We start from the raw sequence: 22720 nt of genomic DNA on the forward strand, positions 1-22720 counted from the left end.
GCCGCTTTCACATCACTGAGCCCCTCTTTCAAATCAGTGCCCCCCCTTACATAAGAGTGCACCCCCCCCCCACCATTGACATCAGAGTGCCCCTTTCACATCACAGTGCCCCCCCCCCCATTCACATCAGAATGCCTCTGACATCAGAAGTCCCCTCTTTCGCAACAGGGAGCCCCTTTCACATGAGAAGTCCCCTTTTCATATTTTAAGACCCCCGCCCCCCCAATCACATCAGAATCCCCTTATAATATAAGAGTTGCTGCAGACCAGATAATACCTGTAGTGAGCTAGATGTGGCCCTCTGGACGTAGTTTTTGAAATCCCTGCTTTAATGGGGAAAAAAAAAACAAAACAGAAAAAAAAACCTAAAAAAAATGCACTATAAAATAATACAGTACCAAATTCAGTGCAAAACTGCACATGATATTCCAGAAGATTACGTTTTGTTGTAACTTTGGAACCAGCTAAAGCATGATTACTCCTCCAGATATAGGCTGAGGAACTTGAATGCCTGCCAGTGTATACAAAAGCAATACCAGCTATACCCGACTAAAGAGCACATATTCAATCTACACACAAGTCATCCCCAGTGATTAAAAACAGGCTGGATTTTCTGCACCAGCACAGATAGCACGTGAAAGGCTGAACACTGGGGATCTAATTGGAACAAAGCTGGTTTTTATAGTATTTCTATGCTTCTCCCTACAGTCTGTCTGCTGAGCGTACGAGACTTGTGGGTGGCACCAGATAACAATTAGAACAGATTCAGTATACAGCTTGGCACCAATCTACCTATCTCACCTCCAGGAATGATTAACACACTTCCTGCCATTGTTCTGAAGTGAAAGGAAAACCTGCTCCTCATGTAGGCTTGTTTACAACATCTCACACACCTTCCTACTTCCAGAGATCCAAAAGGACGACACATTTTATCACAAAGTAAAAGGACACATTCCCTGCCACACAAGTAGTTCCATGGACCACTAAGAATTCATGGAAAAAATAAAATGGAAGTAATTGAACCATTAAAATGCTCCTCTAGGCCTCATTCACACAGCACAGAACCCATACAGCATGTAAAGCCATTTGTCTACCTTTCTGGACCAGTATGCACAGGCAGTCTATATTAGTGAATGGAGATGCAGCAGCTGTACGGACTCACAAGGTGATGACTCTACCCGCTGTACAAGTCTCTGCACTCATGTGAATGAGGTCTTATATGGACTTTTCTAAATTAAAAAAAATGCAATTATGTACATGATGGATAACAGCTAAGGCCTGGTTCACACGAGTGCAACTTCTCATACAACATGAGTCGCACAGAATTGCATGACAAGGGAAATCTCATTGCTTTCAATGGTACCGGTTCTAATCAATGCAACTCAAAATTTTCAGTGCAATTTTGGAACAGGTTCCTGCACTACTTTGGTGCAATTTACAGTGTGACTTGGCCATCAAATATGCGAAGCTGCATCAAAATCACACCACATAAATCGCATGGTAAATCGCATACAAGCTGTATCACAGTAGTGTGAACCCAGCTTTAGTGTATTCAAAATTTTAGTTAAAAAGTACATTTTTTATAGAGATCCTAATATCTGACTAAAATGAGGGCCAGCCAAGAATAAAAGAGGAATTTGGTTCCAAGAGACGGATAGTCACTCTTAAAGCGGACCTTCAGTCATTTTTTAAACTTTCCATCTATTAAATCTTCTGCCCTTGTTTTAACTTTGGATAGTAAAACATTTTTTTTATGCCAGTAAATACCTTATACAGCCCACTTCCTGTTTCTTTTCTGGTAAAAAGCCTAGGCTTATGACATGCACAGCTCGCTCTCTCACTCTCGTTAGAGTTTGCCAGGAAGGGAGGGGGGGGGTCATAAAAGGGCCAATGAGAGCTGCAGAGCTGGAGGTGTGCCTCTGTTAAATCCAGGAAGTGAACAGGTAGATTCAGCTGCCCAAATTTAAAATGTCTGCAGCCAGACTCAGTGGAGGGAGATTTCTGCAACATATTTGGCAAGTACAGAATCGCAGTATACATAAAATAACATGCAAATGTTTGGAGGGAAGCTTCAGAATGGTAAAGATGTTTTATCACAAGTTATGTGATCAGACTGCAGTTCCTCTTTGATTAGGGACAGATGTGGGCTATGCATTTACCGCACATGTATACATTTGAGAATGAATCAACAAATGTGCATTTTAGATACATTTTTCCATTACACCAAAAACATGTCAGGATAAACTTAGTTGCAACTCGCTACAAAGCAGTGCGTTTTTGTGAAAGTAACATTTCTAGCAATTAATTAATTACAAACATTGAAGTATTGGCAGAAATAACCCATGTAGGCACTCTTAAATCTGGAGTAAAGTCGACCTGAACTGAAAAATTTGCTACATTATAAGATACAATCGGAAGATGTTGTGCCTAAGTGTCGGTTCACACAGGGGCAACACGACTTGCAGGTCGACTCACCCAGGTGACCTGCACATGACTTCAGCGGCGACTTGCAAAACAACTTCTGTATAGAAGTCAATGCAAGTCGCCTGAAGTCGCCCCAAAAATAGTACAGGAACCTTTTTCTAAGTTGGAGCGACTTGCGTTGCTCCTATTAGAACGGTTCCGTAGTACAGAACAGGACGCGACTCGTCATGCGGCTAAGTCGCCTCTGTGTGAACCAGGGCTAAGAAGTACCCTTAAATAGTACCATTTGTTAGGAATCCGTTGTTAAAAATAGCAGTGCCCTTACTGGTATGCGATTCTGCTTAGCCTCATAGCTATATTGTAGGGCAGGGGTCTCCAAACTTTCTAAACAAAGGGCCAGTTTATTGTTCAGACTTTGGAGGGGGGGGGGTGGACCATGGCAGCGGTAGTGGAAATTTTCCTGGCATGAGTGGGAGTAAACATCACCAAATTTCGTATTAGAGGAGAAGCAGTGCCCCATCATTGGGAGGAATAGTGCCCCATTATTGGTGTCAGTGGGAGATATTGTGCTTCATTGTTGGTGTCAGTTGGCAGAATAAGGTCTCGTATCAGTGGGAAGAGTAGTGTCCCAAGGGCCAGATAAAAGCAGGCAAGGGGCCGCAGTTTGGAGACCACTGTTGTAGGGCACTGCTGTCACTGACTGCTAGGCTCAGGAAATTTGAAGAGATTTTTGCTGATGTCACTACTGTTCTCTTTGCTGGAGGCTCTGATATCAGGAAGCAAAGCCCTGCCTCTACCAAGATGGCCACCTCCATACTGAGACAGTACAGAACAAGGATTGGTAAATCAGTAATGGGGGGGGGGGGGGGGGGATCAGCTGCTGGAAGACCATAGATAATAATGGCAACTAGTCCTTTGCCCTTTTTTGGCATAGCTTCTAGTTCAGTTGTGAAGGTCTGAAAGTCAGAAGTTCTTATCCTGGGGCAGTAACACGACGTACTCAAGCAAGATGGTGAACAGCACTAATAATAATAACACTAATAAGTGGTAAGCAGCATCAGATTCCTACCATGACAGATTTCCTTTCCAATGCAGTCAGTGCAGTCCTGCGCGGCACTCTGTATGGTTTAATAAAATAGCCAAGTTATCCCAGATAAGTAGAGAGGAGCTGCAGAAAGTCTATATATTGTAGAACATGTGATATAGATGCCAAGATGCAAACATTCCACATGAGCTCAGTTTTTGGTCATATGACTAGGATAGCTAGGACGCTGGAAACAGAAACAAATGTTGAACAGCAGCACAATAGATGCACAGTGCCAATGAAAGACCCATTCAAAAAAAGAACACTGAAATGACAGTAAAGTACATATGATTAAAGCATTGGTTTATCTTCACTATTTGTGTTCTATATTTTGTTGCTAAAGCCCAATTCCAGGAAAAAGCAGTTTTCTCTACCAGATCACCTGCTCCTCCAGCAGACAGTGCCCCCCTATTCTCTAGTGGTGGACTGTTCCTTAGCATCTGTCCAGTGCAGGGCTATGGGTCCAGATGATGTCAGGGCATCCAACCACCTGAGCATAGGGGGAAAAGTTGCTACAGGGACAGGTCTCGCAGTGCAAAGTAAGGTTTGTAGTGTGATTTCAGCCTTATTCACTGCAGTGCATTGCCGGAAAAAAAAAAAAAAAAAGTCGTACAGCAGGTCTTACTAATTTTAATGCACACCGCTGCAGCTCAGTGGTGTGAACTGAAATGATAGGACACAAACCCTAAAATCTAACAGAAAAGGATAAACCAAGGGCTTGCACAGATTAGCGTACGCGCCCCAGCCACCACAGAAAACACAGCAGCTGTCAGTTGTAAAAAATAGGATTTTTACATCATACTTACCTGTAAAATCCTTTTCTATGAGTACATCATGGGACACAAAGTTAGGCTAATATTCATTACCTACTGGGTTATACTCCATCACCTAGTGAGTGGACACTGGTAGACCAAAGGTCTTCAGACAGGAAGTGATCCCCTATATAACCCCTCCAATACAGGAAGCACTTCAGTTTTGTAGTATGCCCCTGCATAAAGGTTTGGATCAGCGAATGGGAGGCTAAAGGCCTTTGGAAGAATACTGATAGGGCCAAAACGTGACCTCTGATTGTACTCAAAGCTAAATTTGATTTCCACAGCGGACTGTAGAAAAGAAAGAATTCTCCAAATCACGTATTTCCGAGGATGCCATTTTCCCAGCAATATAAGTCTTCCAGACCTTATGATAGATCTTCCTAGTGACAGCTTTTCTAGCATTCACTAGGGTAGACACTACCGATCCTGAGATGCCACAGTCCTTTAACACCCTGGCTTCAAGAGCCATGCCGTCAAATTTAGAGACTGTAACTTGGGAAGGAATATAGGACCTTGAGACAGTAGATTGGGGCGACGTGGAAGCGTCCGTGGCCTGTCTATTGTCAGTCTCACAATCTCCGGGAAACAGGGCCTTCTGGGCCAGGCTGGTGCCACCAGAATGACTGGAACCCCCTCTCTCTGAATCCTGCACAACAAATGTGGAAGGAGAGGGATCGGAGGGAAAGCATAAACCAGGGAGTACTGTCTCCATGGAACTATCAGAGCATCTGCTCCAATTGCAGGAGGATCCCTTGTCAAATTGCTGTAACTTGTTGTTGAACCTGGATGCCAATAGGTTGACCTCTGGCGATCCCCAATACTGGCAAATTTCCTAGAACACCCCTGGGTGTAGGGACCATTACCCCGGGCAGATCTGGAAGGCAGATTATCTCAGCCTCCAGCAGTTCTCTACTCCTGGGATATGGACTGCCGATATAATCGGCACTTATTTCTCTGCCCAGGCTGGTATGTGGTTCACCTCCTTCAGAGCCGAACAACTCCTGGTACCGGCTTGGTGGTTTATATAGGCCACTGCAGTGGCATTGTCGGACTGAACCCTGATAGGGCAGTCCTGAAGCTCCACTGTCCAGGACCATAGGGCCAGACGTACTGCCCATAATTCCAGGATGTTGATGGGCAGGATCTGTTCTGTCCCTGACCATTTCCTCTGAGCTGTGAGCCCTTCTAGGGACCGCTCCTCAGCCTGAGAGGCTGGCATCTGTAGTCAGTACTCTCCAAGTTACCGGGAGAAAGGATTTTCCCTTTCGCAGGTTCTGATCCTGCAACCACCAGTTTAGGCTTAAGCATGCGCAAGGAGATAAGCTTGTTGGATAATCCAGGGCTTTACCTCTGCTGATCCAGGCCAACAAGATGTTTTGTTGTAAAGGCCTGGAATGGAACTGGGCATAGGGCACTGCCTCGAAGGAGGATACCATCCTCCCTAGAAGACTCCTACAGAGCAGAATGGAGGGTTGTCTGGTGCCCCTGAACCTTCAGGGCACAGATCCTTACAGGTGGCAAGAATACTCTTGCTTTTTCAAGGCTGACTTTTCTGTATTTATGATCCAACCTAAGCTTTTCTAATACCGCACTGCGCATATTATGCTCTGTTCTAGAGCCTGTAATGGAGTGATCTCCGAGTAGAAGGTCGTCCAGATACCTGAGCACTAGGATCCCTGGGGCCCTTAAAAGACCCAGTACTGGTGCTAGGACCTTTGTGAACACCCGGGGAGCTGTAGCCAGCCCGAAGGGTAGAGCCACAAACTGAAAATGACATTCCTCTACTGAAAACGTAAGAACCTCTGATGAGGCTGAAAGATAGGTATGTGCAAATATGCATCTTTTATAATCGATGGAGGCTAGAAAGTCTCCTCTCTGAAGTGAGGCTACTACTGAGCAGACAGACTACATCCGAAAGGACTGTATCAGTAGATACTTGTTCAGGGATCTTAGGTCCAAAATGGGCTGCGTCTCCCAGTTTGGTTTCTGAACCGTAAACAGGTTTGAGTAAAACCCCGTGCCCCTTTCGGATAACGGAACCTCTACAATCACTCCTTGATGCACTAGATGATGTAGTGCCTGAAGCAATAAGTTTCTTTTTGGAGGACCCGAGGAAACACTGGATCTAAAAAACCTCTGACTGGGAACTCCATGCAAATCTAGCTTGTAACCGTGAGATATAATTGAGGTGACCCACTTGTCCTGAATTATTGTTCTCCAAATGTCTGCAAAGTGCAGCAGCCTTTCCCCCCCACACTCGATGGAGTGGGAGCGTCCCCTCAAAAGGAGGGCTTGGTTTAGAAGAATCTTGGATCCAAGGCTTCTTCTGGCCCTGGCGCCCTGTAGGCGGCAGAACCGCGTTGACGCTGAGACATTGGAAGAAGCAGTCCCTGAAGTTTTAAACAAGTGAAGTCTGGTGCTTTTCATCACAGGAAGTAGAGAACTCTTCCTTCTGGAAATCTTTTGGATATATTTGTCCAAATGATCACCAAATAAACGTTCCCCATGAAAAGGGAAACCTGCCAATAACTTTTTACAAGGAAGCTCGGCTGACCAGTTCTTAAGCCGCAAGAGTCTGCGCATATGTACAAACGAGAGAGCCAAACAAGAAACCTGCTGTATTGAATCCTTTAAGGTGTCAATAGCAAAACACAGTGCTGGAGAAATATCTGTCTTACTTTCAGGCAGATCATCCTCCTGGTTAGGCCTATCAGGCCGTTTGACCTGTCCTTTATGGACTGGCAGATACCAATTGCTGCAACAGCTGGCTGAATAGCTGAACTGGCCAAAGAAAAGGAAGCCTTTAATAATGACCCCAATTTCTTGTCAACAGGGTCTTTCAAACCCTGTGAGTTATATACTGGACAATTTAAGTTCTTGTTTAAGGAAGAGACTGCTGCATCTGCTGGCATGCTCCATTTTTTTAATGAACTTTTCATCCATGGGATATAAAAGGGAAAACCTCTTATGCCGCGTACACACGACCGGTTCTGCCATCGGAATAAACTCCGAAGGTTTCTCCGACGGAACTCCGATGGAATTCCATTCAAGTGGTCTTGCCTACACACGGCCAACCCAAAGTCCGACCGTCCAGAACGCGGTGACGTACAGCACGTACGACAGTACTAGAAAATGGAAGTTCGATTGCCAGTAGCCAATAGCTTCTGTCTCGTACTTGCTTCAGAGCATGCGTCGTTTTTGGTCCGTCGGAACAGCATACAGATGAGCGGTTTTCCCAATAGGAATTGGTTCCGTCAGAAATATTTTGAACATGTTCTATTTCTAGGTCCCTCAGAATTTTCAAAAGAAAAAGTCCAATGAGGCACACACACGATCGGAATAGACGATGAAAAGCTTCCGTCTGACTTTTTCTGTTGGACATTCCGCTCGTGTGTACGCGGCTTTAGGAGAAACAAAAATCCTATCAGGATGTTCCCAATCAGCATACATCGCCTGTTCCAACAGAGGGTGTAGAGGGAAAGCCTGTGCAGCCTGAAGAGGCCTCAGGGATCCCAAAGAGGACCAGGGGGGCTCAGTCACCTCTGCAAGAGGCAACTTAAATGCAGACTGAACCATTTCGGTCAGAGTCAGGATCAAAAGCCTCTGCAACTGAGAGGTAGACATCAACTGGATATCTTCTTGTGCAGATCGCTCGGAAGCAGACTCACTCGCCGGGCCATCCACAGAGTCCTGAGCTTTAAGATCTTCCCCATCCTCAACCCATTCCTGCTCCAGACTAGGAAGCTCCGGGGAGGGGGATCTATCACACTTCCTGCTACCCTGCGGGATGGAGGCAATCATGCCAGCAATCCTGTGCTCTAACCCAGCTAGGGCCGAAGACAGTTCATCGTTAGTGATAAAAGGGGGAAGCAGCAGCGTTGACTGTAGGCACAATACCAGATAGATGCAGAGGCTTAGACTGCCCAGAAACCTCTGGCCTTCCAGGGGATACAACACTAGGGATACGACTAGGTTCGTCAGGAACTACTGACAACATCGGTGTGCCCTTCCCTGTAGTGTTAGTCCCGCTCCTCTTTTTTGAAGACATTTACCAGCCACAAAAAGAGTACTTGGGTGTAATATTAAAACACCTCAGAAGGGAGACCCTTTAATAGGGCTCGTCAACCCCCTATGTAACAATCCTGCTAAGCACCTTTAGCCTGCCAAGCAACACTTGGCGACTCACGTGACCCGGGTAAGGAAAAATGAACTGTTGCAAGTGTCTGTTCAGAGCCTGCTCTGTGTCCCACAGCTGCCTTCTGGAAGCACCGCATGCTTGGCCTACACAACCCAAATAAGCTGGGCGTGCGCCATAACATTCTGTGCGTGCGTACGCACGCAAGCACGTACGTGGCCCAGGCAAACGGGCGTGGCTGTATTCAGGTAAGACGCAAATCCTCATACGCACAGATAAAAGGCTATTGCGCATATGCGGCAAAGCCGCGTGCGCCATGGCCACCAAACAAGCAGCTGAGCATAGCGGCACTCTTGCGAACGTATGTGCACCCTGCGGAACAAAGGCGAAATGGCACACCGTTGTGCGCAATCATACAGGTAAAAAACAGCCAGACACAAGCAAAAAAAAAAAAAAAAAAAAAGGTACACTTTGAAAACACCCACAGCTAGCCCAAAACTCCCCCATCTGGTCACCGCACACAGGTGTCCAGCCTCCAGCTAGCTTGACTGATTGTTACAATTACTAGGTAACCCCACAATAATAATAAGTAAAGGGGTTTCACTTACCCGTCCAGGCGCAGGGCAGCTTAAAAACTAAGAGCCCAATCTTCATCCTTCACGGCGCGTTCCTGTCACTTGAAGACCTTCAAGGACTGGGTACCCTTTTCATGTTTAGGGACCACTCCCTTGGACCTGTACAGCACCCTGCTGGAATTCCTTAGTGCTGTGGTATCCAGGATTCCACTTCGCAGGGTCCAGCGCCCAGAGGTCGCATTACAGCCAAAACCTTGTAGGATCTTAAGTCTTCTTTGCGAGGCTCGGGTACCATTTATCTAAGCATATAAAGCCTGTGTCAAATGGATCCGATTGGTCAATCCCCTGATTTATTTAAGAACCGTTTGTGGGACTAGAGACCTGGAGCCTAGAGAGCTCAAACAAACCGTGCCATCCACATTATAGACACTGGTAAAAAACGAAAGTGCTTCCTGTGTGGGAGGGATTATATAGGGGATCACTTCCTGTCTGAAGACCTTTGGTCTACCAGTGTCCATTCACCTGGAGATGGAGTATAACCCAGCAGGTAATGAATACTAGCCTGACTGTGTCCCATGATATATGAAAAAGAAATGGTGCGCTCTCTAAGCTCTTATTTGACATCACCACGCCGTACAGACAGGCCTTTACAAATCTAAACCCCAGATTAAAATCTATTTCTTGATTTCCAGCTCACTACTCAGCCCTCCAACTTTCTTCAATTTAAAATTAGCTCCTCAGAAATACCAGCCAGTCTCAATTGAAGTGCAAGCTCTCTGGCTATAAATACTTCACAAGCATACTCAAGAAACCAATAAGAGTGTACCATCCATCCATACATCATAAACTAAAATATAACTTCTTAATTACAAGTTACTGCATTTGAATGAAAACAGGAAACGTCATAGAAAATAAAAGGTGCTGATAGACTTTTCGCTCCTGATGGAGGAGTGTATGGTCTACCAAGTAAACAGAGTCAAGGCATTTGGATAATGCCAAGAATGAAGAAAATCTGAGTCTGTCCTGAAACAAAGGCAAAAATCCCATTGAAACAGCTAGATTTCCAAGACAGATCAGTCAGTGAGGGATTGTGACCTACGTAACAGTAAGTTTTCTTTACTTACCTACCAGAGCCTGCTTCAAAAGCGGTAACAAAAAAAAAAAAAAAATGGGAAGGGGAGGTAGTAAACTCCACTTTTGAACTTGTATCTACAGGTAAGCCTATAATAAGGCTTACTTGTAGATACTGCAAATATCTCCTAAACTTGCGGTGCTTAGGAGATATTCACACTGGATGCAGCCGGTGAGGTTGCCAGTGCATGAGCTCTAAAAGGATGGCATACATGCAGGTGCGTCACAGTTACGTCATCACGGCTCAGCCATTCACAGGACCAGAGCCAGCGAACCGGATGAAGATCAAAGCCCTGGAGAGCTTTATTCTAATGCCCAGGACACATGGGCCAAACGTCGGGATACATCGGCTGGTTCAATGAAAACCGGCCGACATTCGTCCCGTGTGTATGGCAGCAAGTTTGACAGAAGTCGGACACTAGGCCTGCTTCTGTCAGACGAGCATGCTAGAAAACCAGCAGCTGACCGGTTCCCGATCAGAGTTCAATTAATGGCTGAGAGTGCTTACTGGAGTGTTCTGGGGGGGTGAGGCCCCCCCATCAAGCTCTGTTAGCACAGCGGCTCCAACCATTGCCGTCAGTTATTTTTTGTTCAAAACACTGGGCTGAACGAAAAAAAAAAAAATAGCGTGTACCAGGCTTAAGTATTTCATAATGTATTAGTATGCAATGCATGCTAGCAAATTATACCATTGCCTTGCAAAGGATTTTTTTTTTTCTTGGAAAGTCAGCGGTTTACTACCGTTTTAAAAGGGAAGGTCACCTTTTCACAAAATACTCCAAATCCAAACATACTGGCCATCCCTCCAGACCCCCCTGCACACACATAGTGGCCATGATGCCCCATGTTGCCAGTAGAGATGGGCTCAGGCTTGTTCGGGATCCTAGTCCAAACCCACCTGCCACTGCACACCACTAATCACAGACAGTGAGACATTTCCCGATCAGCAGCTGCGCAGATTGGAATATGTCTCACTGCCTGTGATTAGCAATGTGCAGTGTCGGCTTCCTGGTATGATCAGCCAGGTTGGTTTGGGAATAGGATCCTGAACACGCCCGAGTCCATCTCTAGTTGCCAGTGTACTGGTCCATGTACCGCAAAGCACAACCCCAAAGTATCCATCATGATGCTCAAAATGGTCACCATCTTTATGCCTGATTTAACTTACCTTGGCCTCGACCTTTGATGCTTCCCAGAGCTCAAAATCTTGCTAAAATGCACTCCAGCTCATTGCAAGGAAGCATTCTCATAGTATTTTGAGTGCCCAGCTGTCCCGGGAGGCAGCAGGGAAGCACAGTGATTACACCTGTGCCTCCTGGAAGCATCAGAGGCCAGGACAAGGTAAGTCTTTTTTGCTTTCTATGTGCCCTGTACACACCAAGAATGTGCAGAAAAACACAGCTCACCAGACATGGTGTAAAGAAGCCCTAAAACCACAATTTGAACATATCAAGACTACCATACATATCACAATACAAATACGTGAAAGGCAAGGTTTTGTTAAATGCAGTGGGGAGAAGATTAAAATGATTACTATTAGACTGCTCATTTCAAATGCTGGTACAGCTTAAAGCTGTACTCCAACCAAAATAAATAATAAAAATTTGTTTCAGACAGGTGTGAGGAAGGAAGCTCCTTCACGATTTTATTCCAGCCCAGCTACGGAGTCTGAAGCACTCAGAGTAGCTGTATTTGTTTCTATGTTGCACAGAACCACTTCTTTCAGAGAAAAACCATAAAATGTTTCCATTGTAACTTACAATTTTGCTAAAGCCAATAATCTTGTCATCCTCACACTCATACCGTATATACACACACACACACACAGTCTGAGCGTCTGTCTGACCATACATTTACAGGAAGTCAGGGAGCAGCTGAAGCTACAACCTGCCAGTATTTAGCAATGCAAACTAATATGACCTAGGCTAGTTATCTCTTGGGAATGTCTGGACATCATTCCACCATCGAATTATCCTACAATGGTGTCCTAATGAACTGGATGTCACATATGGATAGCTAATATTTTTCATTTGAATAGAGGATGGAACGGTTAAAACCAGACCAGAATTTTTCTTTGTCCTACTGAGAAGATTGCCGCTCACTTCCAACCCCAAAGACAACTGAAATAGAGTCACCTCTCAAACAGTTGTCACTGAAACAAGTTCCCCTCAGCCTCTGTTCTGGTGACAACTATTACCATAACTTTTTGCCTTACGTAAAAATGGCCTCCAGAACAGATAGCGACAGTGAATCTCATGCCCTGCCAGCAATTCAAAAAGCCTATGCAAATATTGACTTTGAGGGCTCATTTACAAGGTGGCCATCATTGTCGCCCCTCTGAAAAGCAAAATACAATGGAAGCATTTGACAAGCAGCTTGGAGGGGATAAGTCCGCCCCTGACCACCTGTGTCCCTCACTGAAAGCCCACCACACTAGGCTGCAACCGTACGCATTTTCAGAGCATCCCCCCCACGTGAATAGGTCAAAACAAACAAAATGTATATCACAGGTTGGATTGGGCAAGCGGTATCACCAAGAAACACAACCTGTGGTAATACATTTTGCCTCACTGCACTGCGACCACAAATGTTTGTACCAAAATGGCTGCTGGCTATGTTGTGACTGGGCAGTGCGTCAGTAAAACCACAAGTCAAACACCTGTTTTTACCACCTCCCCGTCTGTCTATGTAAATGAGGCCTAAAAGTAAGTAGCTGTATATGGCTTGGTATGACCCCCAAGTAATATTACTTACTTTTTGGGGTGCTAAAGTGGTACATTTGGTAGTGAGGAAGGGTGGCTGGCAAGGCAACAAAAAGGTAAAATACAACAATAGCAGCCGGATGGCTCCATCCACATTCAAAAAAAGTAGAGCATGTTGCAGCTCTCCCTGCCAACATGCCTCGTAGAAGTGAATGGGGCCACAGAGCAACCGCGTCTAATGATGTGGTTGTGGCAGAGTGAAGAGGGATTTCAATCCCTATTCAAGCAGGCACATGGGCAGCAGCATTGTGCCCCTTGACTGCTTGCTAACCACGGGCCAACCATTGCTGGCAATGTGATCCACTGCTATTGTGAGTCAGTGGCACTGCCAATGTGAAAGGGGCCCTTAAGAGTAGGGAGGTGTTGTAAAGTGATAGCGTATCAGTGCTTCACTCATTTTTTTACCTGTATCTACAACATAGTAATCACACTAGTGTACCGTGAGGTCTGGATATATACATTTTTAACAGTTCTCTGAGAGATGGACATAAGGGCTGGTTCACACCATCAATCACACAGGAATGTACCATGTGTTCCTATGTGATTAACATGCGATGCAGGTGCAGTGAAATGTCATCCTATTCATTTGAATGGGCTGAAAATACACTGGACCGCAGCAAAAAGTAATACGTGCAGCAACTGGATCACATGGTACTTCTGTACCACGCAGTACGTGCAGGCAAACACACTGCGATGGCGACCTGCATTTGGGGTGTCACTGCATTAACACCTGCTGCAGACTGAAAATGCAGTGCATTTAGAACATAGTGCAGGAAACCTGCGTTCTGGTGTGAAATAAGGGTTCCTGTGAGGTAAAAAGTTTGAAAAAGTCTACTTCCCATAGGCTTCCTTTATAAAACAGCTCCCTAGAGTCACCTCATTAGTGTCTGCGCAACACGTCTAACCTCTTATCAAGAAACATTTTATATGCATGAACACGTATATAAAATGCATAGAATATACACACACAAAATATGTGTGTGTGTGTACTATATACATACACACGCGATATTACCAAAATGTATTGGGACACCTGCCTTTACACGCACGTGAACTTTAATGGGATCCCAGTCTTATGCCCCGTACACACGGTCGGATTTTCCGACGGAAAATGTGCGATAGGACCTTGTTGTCGGAAATTCCCACCGTGTGTAGGCTCCATCACACATTTTCCATCGGATTTTCCGACACACAAAGTTTGAGAGCAGGATATAAAATTTTCCGACAACAAAATCCATTGTCGGAAATTCCGATCGTGTGTACACAAATCCAACAGGCAAAGTGCCACGCATGCTCAGAATAAATAAAGGGATGAAAGCTATTGGCCACTGCCCCGTTTATAGTCCCGACGTACGTGTTTTACGTCACCGCGTTTAGAATGATCGGATTTTCCGACAACTTTGTGTGACCGTGTGTACGCAAAACAAGTTTGAGCCAACATCCATCGGAAAAAATCCTAGGATTTTGTTGTCGGAATGTCCGAACAAAGTCCAACCGTGTGTACGGGGCATAAGTCTGTGGGGTTGAGTTGTCCCACCCTTTGCAGCTATAACAGCTTCAACTCTTCTGGGAAGGCTGTCCACAAGGTTTAGGAGTGTGTCTATGGGAATGTTTGACTATTCTTCCAGAAGCACATTTGTGAGGTCAGGCACTGATGTTGGACGGGAAGGCCTGGCTCGCAGTCTCCGCTCTAATTCATCCCAGATGTTTTCTATCAGGTTGAGGTCAGGACTCTGTGCAGGCTAGTCAACTTCCTCCACCCCAAACTCGCTCATCCATGTCTTTATGGACCTTGCTTTGTACACTGCTGCTGCGCAGTCATGTTGGAACAGGAAGGGGCCATCCCCAAACTGTTCCCACAAAGTTGGGAGCATTAAATTGTCCAAAATGTCTTGGTATGCTGATGCCTTAATAGCTCCTTTCACTGGAACGAAAGGGCCAAGCCCAACCCCTGAAAAACATCCCCACACCATAATTTCCCCTCCACCAAATGATTAGGACCAGGGCTCAAAGCAAGGTCCATAAAGACATGGATGAGCGAGTTTGGGTTGGAGGGACTTGACTGGCCTACACAGAATCCAGACCTCAACGCGATGGAACACCTTTGGGATGAATTAGAGCGGAGACTGCAAGCCAAGCCTTCTCATCCACATCAGTGCCTGACCTCACAAAACGCGCTTCTGGAAGAATGGTCAAACATTCCCATAGACACACTCCTAAACCTTGTGGACAGCCTTCCCAGAAGAGTTGAAGCTGTTAAGGGTGGGCCAACTCAATATTGAACTCTACGGACTAAGACTGGGATGCCATTAAAAGTTCATGTGCGTGTAACGGCAAGCGTCCCGATACTGTGTGTGTGTGCATATACAAACACCTTTTTTGCATGCCAAAAATGGCAAGAACTACTGCATTACATACTGTACCACAGATAAAATTATAAAAAAAAAAAAAACTTGATAATACTACTCCACAAACTGGCAGATGTAATTATAGAGGACAGAAAGCACATTAGGAGGAATTAGCAGTTTAATTGCTAATAGCGCCTGCAGCAGATTGCGATAGTGCCAATCACAAAGTCAGGACTAAATAGGATTGTCTGTGAGGGTCACCAACATCCCAGATTAAAGCTCTCAAATGTAACCTGCGGCAAACACAACTGTCACAATGGTTTTAGAACTAGTTTAGACTTAAGTCGAGGTGACAGGATGCTGACATATTACAAAGAAAGATTGGCTCCTTTTACATGCTTGTATGAAATGACGTTTATCTACAAGAAACACGTATATATAAAGAATACGAGAGGAGCAGAACAATTTGGTCATGTTTTGGTGATCACTAAACATACACATGGCGGGGGCACAACGGAGAAGGAATGGCTGCTCTGATTAGTAACATCCAGTCAGCTCACTTCCTCTCCAATGAGTCACAGAAGAAAGCTCTACCAGTATTCAGCAATTAGGGGCTACAAGCCCTGTATTCACTGAGGCCCAGGCCAGGATGGATGTGTTACAGACCCCCGTACATAATCTGCCAGGAAATCAGTGCCAAGCACACAGCCACCCCACTAAGGACCCTCAGATGTCTTTTGTCTGAAGGAAAGAACGACCATACATATAGAGCTGTACTGGAGGACTATACAAAACCTACATTAAAATCAGACAAAGGACCATACATAGAAATGTGTATTGGAGAACTATACATCAAATCAAGGGGCCACACACATAAATCTGTATATAAAACAAACATTAAATCTCTAACAAAGGCTCATAAACATAAAAGTGTATTGAAGAACAATAAGGAACATACAAGCTCTAATGAGCAGGGCCTTCTGATTCCTCTTGTACCAAATTGTAATGTAACTGTACTGTCCGCCCTCATGTTGTTAAGCACTGTGCAAACTGTTGGCACTATATAAATCCTGTATAATAATAATAATAATAATAATAATAATAATAATAATATTATAACAAATCCAAATCAAAGGCTCACACACAGCTGTATTGAGAACTATATGAAACATACATTAACCCCGAATCAAAGGCTCACACACATACAGCTGTATTGGGGAACTATATAACAAAGACTCATAAACATAAAGTTGTATTGGAGGACCAGAAGAAACATACATTTAACTCAAATCAAAGGCTCATACACATATAGCTGTATTGGAGAACTATATAAAACATATGGTAAATCTGACCCAAAAAGACCACTGATATAAATCTGTATTGGAGAACTATAAACAGATACATCCGAATCAAAGAATTATACACATAAATTGGTATACAGAGAATATACTGAACCTGAATTCAAAAAGGGACCTACAGCTGTATTAAAGGACTATATGAAACATACATTAAATCCAAGCGCTGTGTAAATTTACAGCACTAAGCACCTGTAATAAATGAATAAAATATAAATAAAAAAGGGCCATAAACAAAGCTGTATTGGAGGACTACATGATACATACAATAAATCAGTACCAAAGGGCTGTACAAATACATCTGTATCGGAGGTCTATACAAAACATTGAAGATTAATGCACATGGATGTCAAAAATCGCTGCGTTCAGATCCGTAAAATCCTATCGCTTCTTTAACAGATCTGAAGGCAGCAGTACTGTAGACCCCTGCGTACACAGCTGTGTTTACATCTGTAAAAATGCGCCGTTGAAAAGATCCGTAAAATCTAATTAGAAAAGTCTGCGTCAGCAATTTACGTGTGTACGAATTTAAAGCCATGCGCTTAAGTCCATGTGTAAATTTGAGTTAGAGGAACGGTAGATTTTGCAGATCTCTACATTTTAGGTGTCCAAGCATGTGTTTACGGAAGCACCTTGCTGACCAATACATGCGTTTTTTTCAGGGGTTGATTCATAATTATTATTATTGATCTTGATGCCAGTCTCTGCCAGTGATATCCTATGTAGATATCAATATAATTACAGCCATGTGTATGAGCTCTAAATTAGAATGAAATGATCACACATACAGCTGTATTGGAGAAGTATACAATGGTGAGTGTATGGATATGAAGTGGGGGTATACAATGAGGTTGTAGACCAGGCCTAATGATCTGAGATAGGGCTGTCAGCACACACAGAGTACACTGTACACACAATGCTCTTGATGTGTTTGTACAAGGACTTTTTCACACTTCTAAACAAGTAACTGTCTCTATTCCTCCATGGCAGTTTACTGTTACATGTCTATTGTGTACACAGGGGAAGTTACTGGAGCAGCTGTCTGGGGCAACCAATCAGCTTCTCACTTCAGCTTGTTTGGTTGAGCGTTGGAAATGAAAGCTAGAAGCCGATTGGTTGCCATGTCATAGTAGATGTGATGGGGTGAATGGGGGTCCCTGGCAGTGTGGACTGTCAGTCCAGCTCCAGGGAGTGTGATCTGTGTTGTATAGAGGAGATCAGAGATGTGTGCTGTCAGTGATTCCCCCCCATCTGTCAGATGACATAACGGTGATCTATTGTGTGCAGGGCCCCCCTGTAGACGTGTATGACGGGGGGGGGGGGGGGGGGGGGGGGGGGACGTGCCAGTCCCAGGACTGAGCGCTCCGTTAATAGCAGCGAGCACTTACCTGCGCTAAAAGTGTTTAATCCGGATCCGTAATCCGAGATCATCCTCCCCCACATACCTGCGGGGGGCGTCACAGCGGCCGTGAGATGGGGGAGAAGCGGAGTATAGATCCGGGGCTGGGGGGCGGCCTGTGTACGGGGAGATGGACGAGCGATCACTGATCCAGGCTGATCTCAGGATCCCAGGCTCGGGGCCCCCCGGACAATCCTCCACAAGAACACATCTCCTCCCCGAGGATCAGGCGGTGGGTGTCGGTGGTGTCAGGCCGGGATGCTGTGTGTGATCCTAGCCGGATTGTATGGAGTGTGGGCTGGAGAGCTGAGAAGGGGGAGGAGCCAAGGCGGAGAGCACAGACTCACTGACACCTTCCCTGGTGGAAGACTGCATGGACAGGCCTGCTGGGATACACACTATACAATCTGATTGGACAGGCCTGCTGGGATACACACTATACAATCTGATTGGATGGGTCTGCTGGGATACACACTATATAATCTGATTGGACAGACACTGACAACCCCCCTTTATGCTGCCTATACACACACTTCACTTCCAATATCAGATTCATGTGTGATTCCATCAAATTGGATCAGATCATGTGTGATTCCATCAAATTAGATCAGATCATGTGTGATTCCATCAAATTAGATCAGATCATGTGTGATTCTCAAATTAGATCAGAATCAATCAAAATGAGTCAATCAGCCAGGGTGGAAAATGATTGATCGTGTTACATTAATCGGCAGCACCGAGGTGCTTTGTTCATGAATTCGATCTGATTTTCATTGATCAGATTCTGAAGTTCTGAAGGAGGGTGAAGACAGAGATGCAATCAATAACTTCTGATCATATCATAGTAACATAGTAGGTGAGGTCAAAAGACACAAGTCCAACCTATGTGTGTGATTATGTGTCAGTATTACATTATATATCCCTGTATGTTGCGGTCATTCAGGTGCTTATCTAATAGTTTCTTGAAACTATCAATGCCCCCCGCTGAGACCACCGCCTGTGGAAGGGAATTCCACATCCTTACCGCTCTTACAGTAAAGAACCCTCTACATAGTTTAAAGGGTAAACCTCTTTTCTTCTAATTTTAATGAGTGGCCATGAGTCTTGTTAAACTCCCTTCCACGAAAAAGTTTTATCCCTATTGTGGAGTCACCAGTACGGTATTTGTATATTGAAATGATATCCCCTCTCAAGTGTCTCTTCTCCAGAGAGAATAAGTTCAGCGCTCGCAACCTTTCCTCATAACTAAGATCCTCCAGACCCTTTATTAGCTTTGTTGCCCTTCTTTGTACTCGCTCCATTTCCAGTACATCCTTCCTGAGGACTGGTGCCCAGAACTGGACAGCATACTCCAGGTGCGGCCAGACCAGAGTCTTGTAGAGTGGGAGAATTATCGTTTTATCTCTTTAGTTGATCCCCCTTTTAATACATGCCAAAATTCTGTTTGCTTTGTTAGCAGCAGCTTGGCATTGCATGCCATTGCTGAGCCTATCATCTACTAGGACCCCCGGGTCCTTTTCCATCTTAGATTCTCCCAGAGGATCTCCCCCTAGTGTATAGATTGCATTCATATTTTTGCCACCCATTATTTTAAATTTTTCTACATTAAACTTCATTTGCCATGTGGTTGCCCACCCCATTAATTTGTTCAGATCTTCTTGCAAGGTTTCCACATCCTACGGAGAGGTTATTGCCCTGCTTAGCTTAGTATGGTCCACAAATACAGAGATTGAACTGTTTATCCCATCCTCCAGGTCGTTTATGAACAAATTAAATAGGATTGGTCCCAGGACAGAACCCTGGGGGACCCCACTACCCACCCCTGACCATTCTGAGTACTCCCCATTTATCACCACCTTTTGAACTTGCCCTTGTAGCCAGTTTTCAATCCATGTACTCACCCTATGATCCATGGCAACGGACCTTATTTTGTACAGTAAACATTTATAGGGAACTGTGTCAAATGCTTTTGCAAAATCCAGATACACAACTCACCTCCTCATAGAAGGTTAGTAGATTGATTTGGCAAGAACGATTCTTCATGAATCCATGCTGATTACTGCTAATGATACCGTTCTCATTACAAAGATCTTGTATATAGTCCCTTATCATCCCCTCCAAGAGTTTACATACTATTGATGTTAGGCTAACTGGTCTAATTCCCAGGGATGTATTTTGGGCCCTTTTTAAATATTGGTGCTACATTGGCTTTTCTCCAATCAGCTGGTACCATTCCAGTCAGTAGACTATCTGTAAAAATTAGGAACAACGGTCTGGCAGTTACTTGACTGAGTTCCCTAAGTACCCTCGGGTGCAAGCAATCTGGTCCCAGTGATTTATTAATGTTAAGTTTCCCAAGTCTAATTTTAATTCTGTCCTTTGTTAACCACTTGCCGACTGCCTAACGCAGATATACTGCGGCAGAATGGCACGGGCAGGAAAAGTCACGTACCTGGTCCATGATTGCTTGCCGCGGGCGGGGGATCCAATTGGACACCCCCCCCCCCGTGCCCGAGGCAGTCGGCTTCTGTCTGGGAGTGTTCAGAGATGAGGGGGAGGCCATCCATTCGTGCCCCCCCCCCGCGATCGCTCCCAGCCAATGAGAATCGTCCCCTGCCTCTGTATAGTACACAGAGGCAGAGGAAGTGATGTCATCTCTCCTCGGCTCGGTATTTTCCGTTCCGGCGCCGAGGAGAGAAGACATCTGAGTGAGTTACACCAACACACACACACACACACACACACACAGTAGAACATGCCAGTCATACTTTACACCCCCCATCACCCCACCCCTCCGTCACACTGACACCAAGCAGTTTTTGTTTTTTTTCTCTGATTACTGCATTGGTGTCAGTTTGTGACAGTTAGTGTGGTAGGGCAGTTAGTATTAGCCCCCTTTAGGTCTAGGATACCCCCCTAACCAAGTTTTAACCCCTTGATCACCCCCCCGTCACCAGTGTCACTAAGCGATCATTTTTATGATCGCTGTATGTATCTAATAGACCCCATTTAAAAAAAAAAAAAAAAAAAGTACCTGTCACTACCTATTGCTATCACAGGGGATATTTACATTCCCTGGCATAACAATAAAAATGATACAAAAAAAAAAAAAAAAAAAAAAAAAGCACCCCTGTCCCCTCCTTCTCTCGCGCAAAAGCGAATGCAAGCGTTGGTCCGGCGTCAAATGTAAACAGCAATTGCACCATGCATGTGAGGTATCACCGTGAAGGTCAGATCAAGGGCAGTAATTTTAGCAGTAGACGACCTCTGTAATTCTAAAGTGGTAACCTGTAAAGGCTTTTAAAAATGTATGTAGTTTGTCGCCACTGCACGTTTGTGCGCAATTTTAAAGCATGTCGTGTTTGGTATCCATGTACTTGGCCTAAGATCATCTTTTTTATTTCATCAAACATTTGGGCAATATAGTGTGTTTTAGTGCATTAAAATTTAAAAAAGTGTGTCCCCCCCCCCCCCCCCAAAAAATGAAACACCCACCATTTTAATCTGTAGGGCCTTTGCTTTAAAAAAAATATATAATGTTTGGGGGTTCAAAGTAATTTTCTTGCAAAAAAAAAAAAATTTTTCATGTAAACAAATAGTGTCAGAAAGGGCTTTGTCTTCAAGTGGTTAGAAGAGTGGGTTATGTGTGACATAAGCTTCTAAATGTTGTGCATAAAATGCCAGGACCCCATTTTGGAAAGTAGACACCCCAAGCTATTTGCTGAGAGGTATAGTGAGTATTTTGCAGACCTCACTTTCTGTCACAAAGTTTTGAACATTAAAAAAAAAAAAAAAAAATTTCTCTTGTCTCTCTTCATTTTCAAAAACAAATGAGAGCTGCAAAATACTCACCATGCCTCTCAGCAAATAGCTTGGGGTGTCTACTTTCCAAAATGGGGTCATTTGGGGGGGTTTTGTGCCATCTGGGCATTCCATGGCCTCCGAAACTGTGATAGGCAGGGAGGAGTGAAATCAAAAATTTACACCCTTAGAAAGCCTGAAGGCGGTGCTTGGTTTTCGGGGCCCCGTACACGGCTAGGCTCCCAAAAAGTCCCACACATGTGGTATCCTCATACTCAGGAGAAGCAGCAGAATGTATTTTGGGGTGCAATTCCACATATGCCCATGACCTGTGTGAGCAATATTTCATTTAGTGACAACTTTGTGCAAAAAAAAAAAAAAAGTCACTTTCCCTCAACTTGTGTCAAAATATAAAATATTCCATGGACTCGACATGCCTCTCAGCAAATAGCTTGGGGTGTCTACTTTCCAAAATGGGGTCATTTGGAGGGGTTTTGTGCCATCTGGGCATTTTATGGCCTTCAAAACTGTGATAGGTAGTGAGGAGTGAAATCAAAAATTTACGCCCTTAGAAATCCTGAAAGGCAGTGATTGGTTTTCGGGGCCCCGTACGCGGCTAGGCTCCCAAAAAGTCCCACACATGTGGTATCCCCGTACTCAGAAGAAGCAGCTGAATGTATTTTGGGGTGCAATTCCATATATGCCCATGGCCTGTGTGAGCAATATATCATTTAGTGACAACTTTTTGTAATTTTTTTTTTGTCATTCTTCAATCACTTGGGACAAAAAAAATGAATATTCAATGGGCTCAACATGCCTCTCAGCAATTTCCTTGGGGTGTCTACTTTCCAAAATGGGGTCATTGGGGGGGGGGGGGGGTTTGTACTGCCC

The 22720-nt window shown here is 44.6% G+C and overlaps 1 protein-coding gene across 1 annotated transcript in view; it reads right to left on the reverse strand.

The window, feature by feature from the left end:
* The window catches only part of CEP85L (centrosomal protein 85 like), a 212905-nt gene extending 194558 nt beyond the window's left edge, over positions 1-18347 (reverse strand). Inside the window, exon 1 of the mRNA XM_073627156.1 lies at positions 18018-18347. Coding sequence (XP_073483257.1) covers positions 18018-18072 — 55 coding nt within the window. The 5' untranslated portion in view covers positions 18073-18347. The remainder of the gene's footprint in view (positions 1-18017) is intronic.
* Positions 18348-22720: the final 4373 nt, after the last annotated feature.

The sequence above is a fragment of the Aquarana catesbeiana genome, linkage group LG04 (genome assembly GCF_042186555.1).
Source record: "Aquarana catesbeiana isolate 2022-GZ linkage group LG04, ASM4218655v1, whole genome shotgun sequence".
NCBI classification, from domain to species: domain Eukaryota; kingdom Metazoa; phylum Chordata; class Amphibia; order Anura; family Ranidae; genus Aquarana; species Aquarana catesbeiana.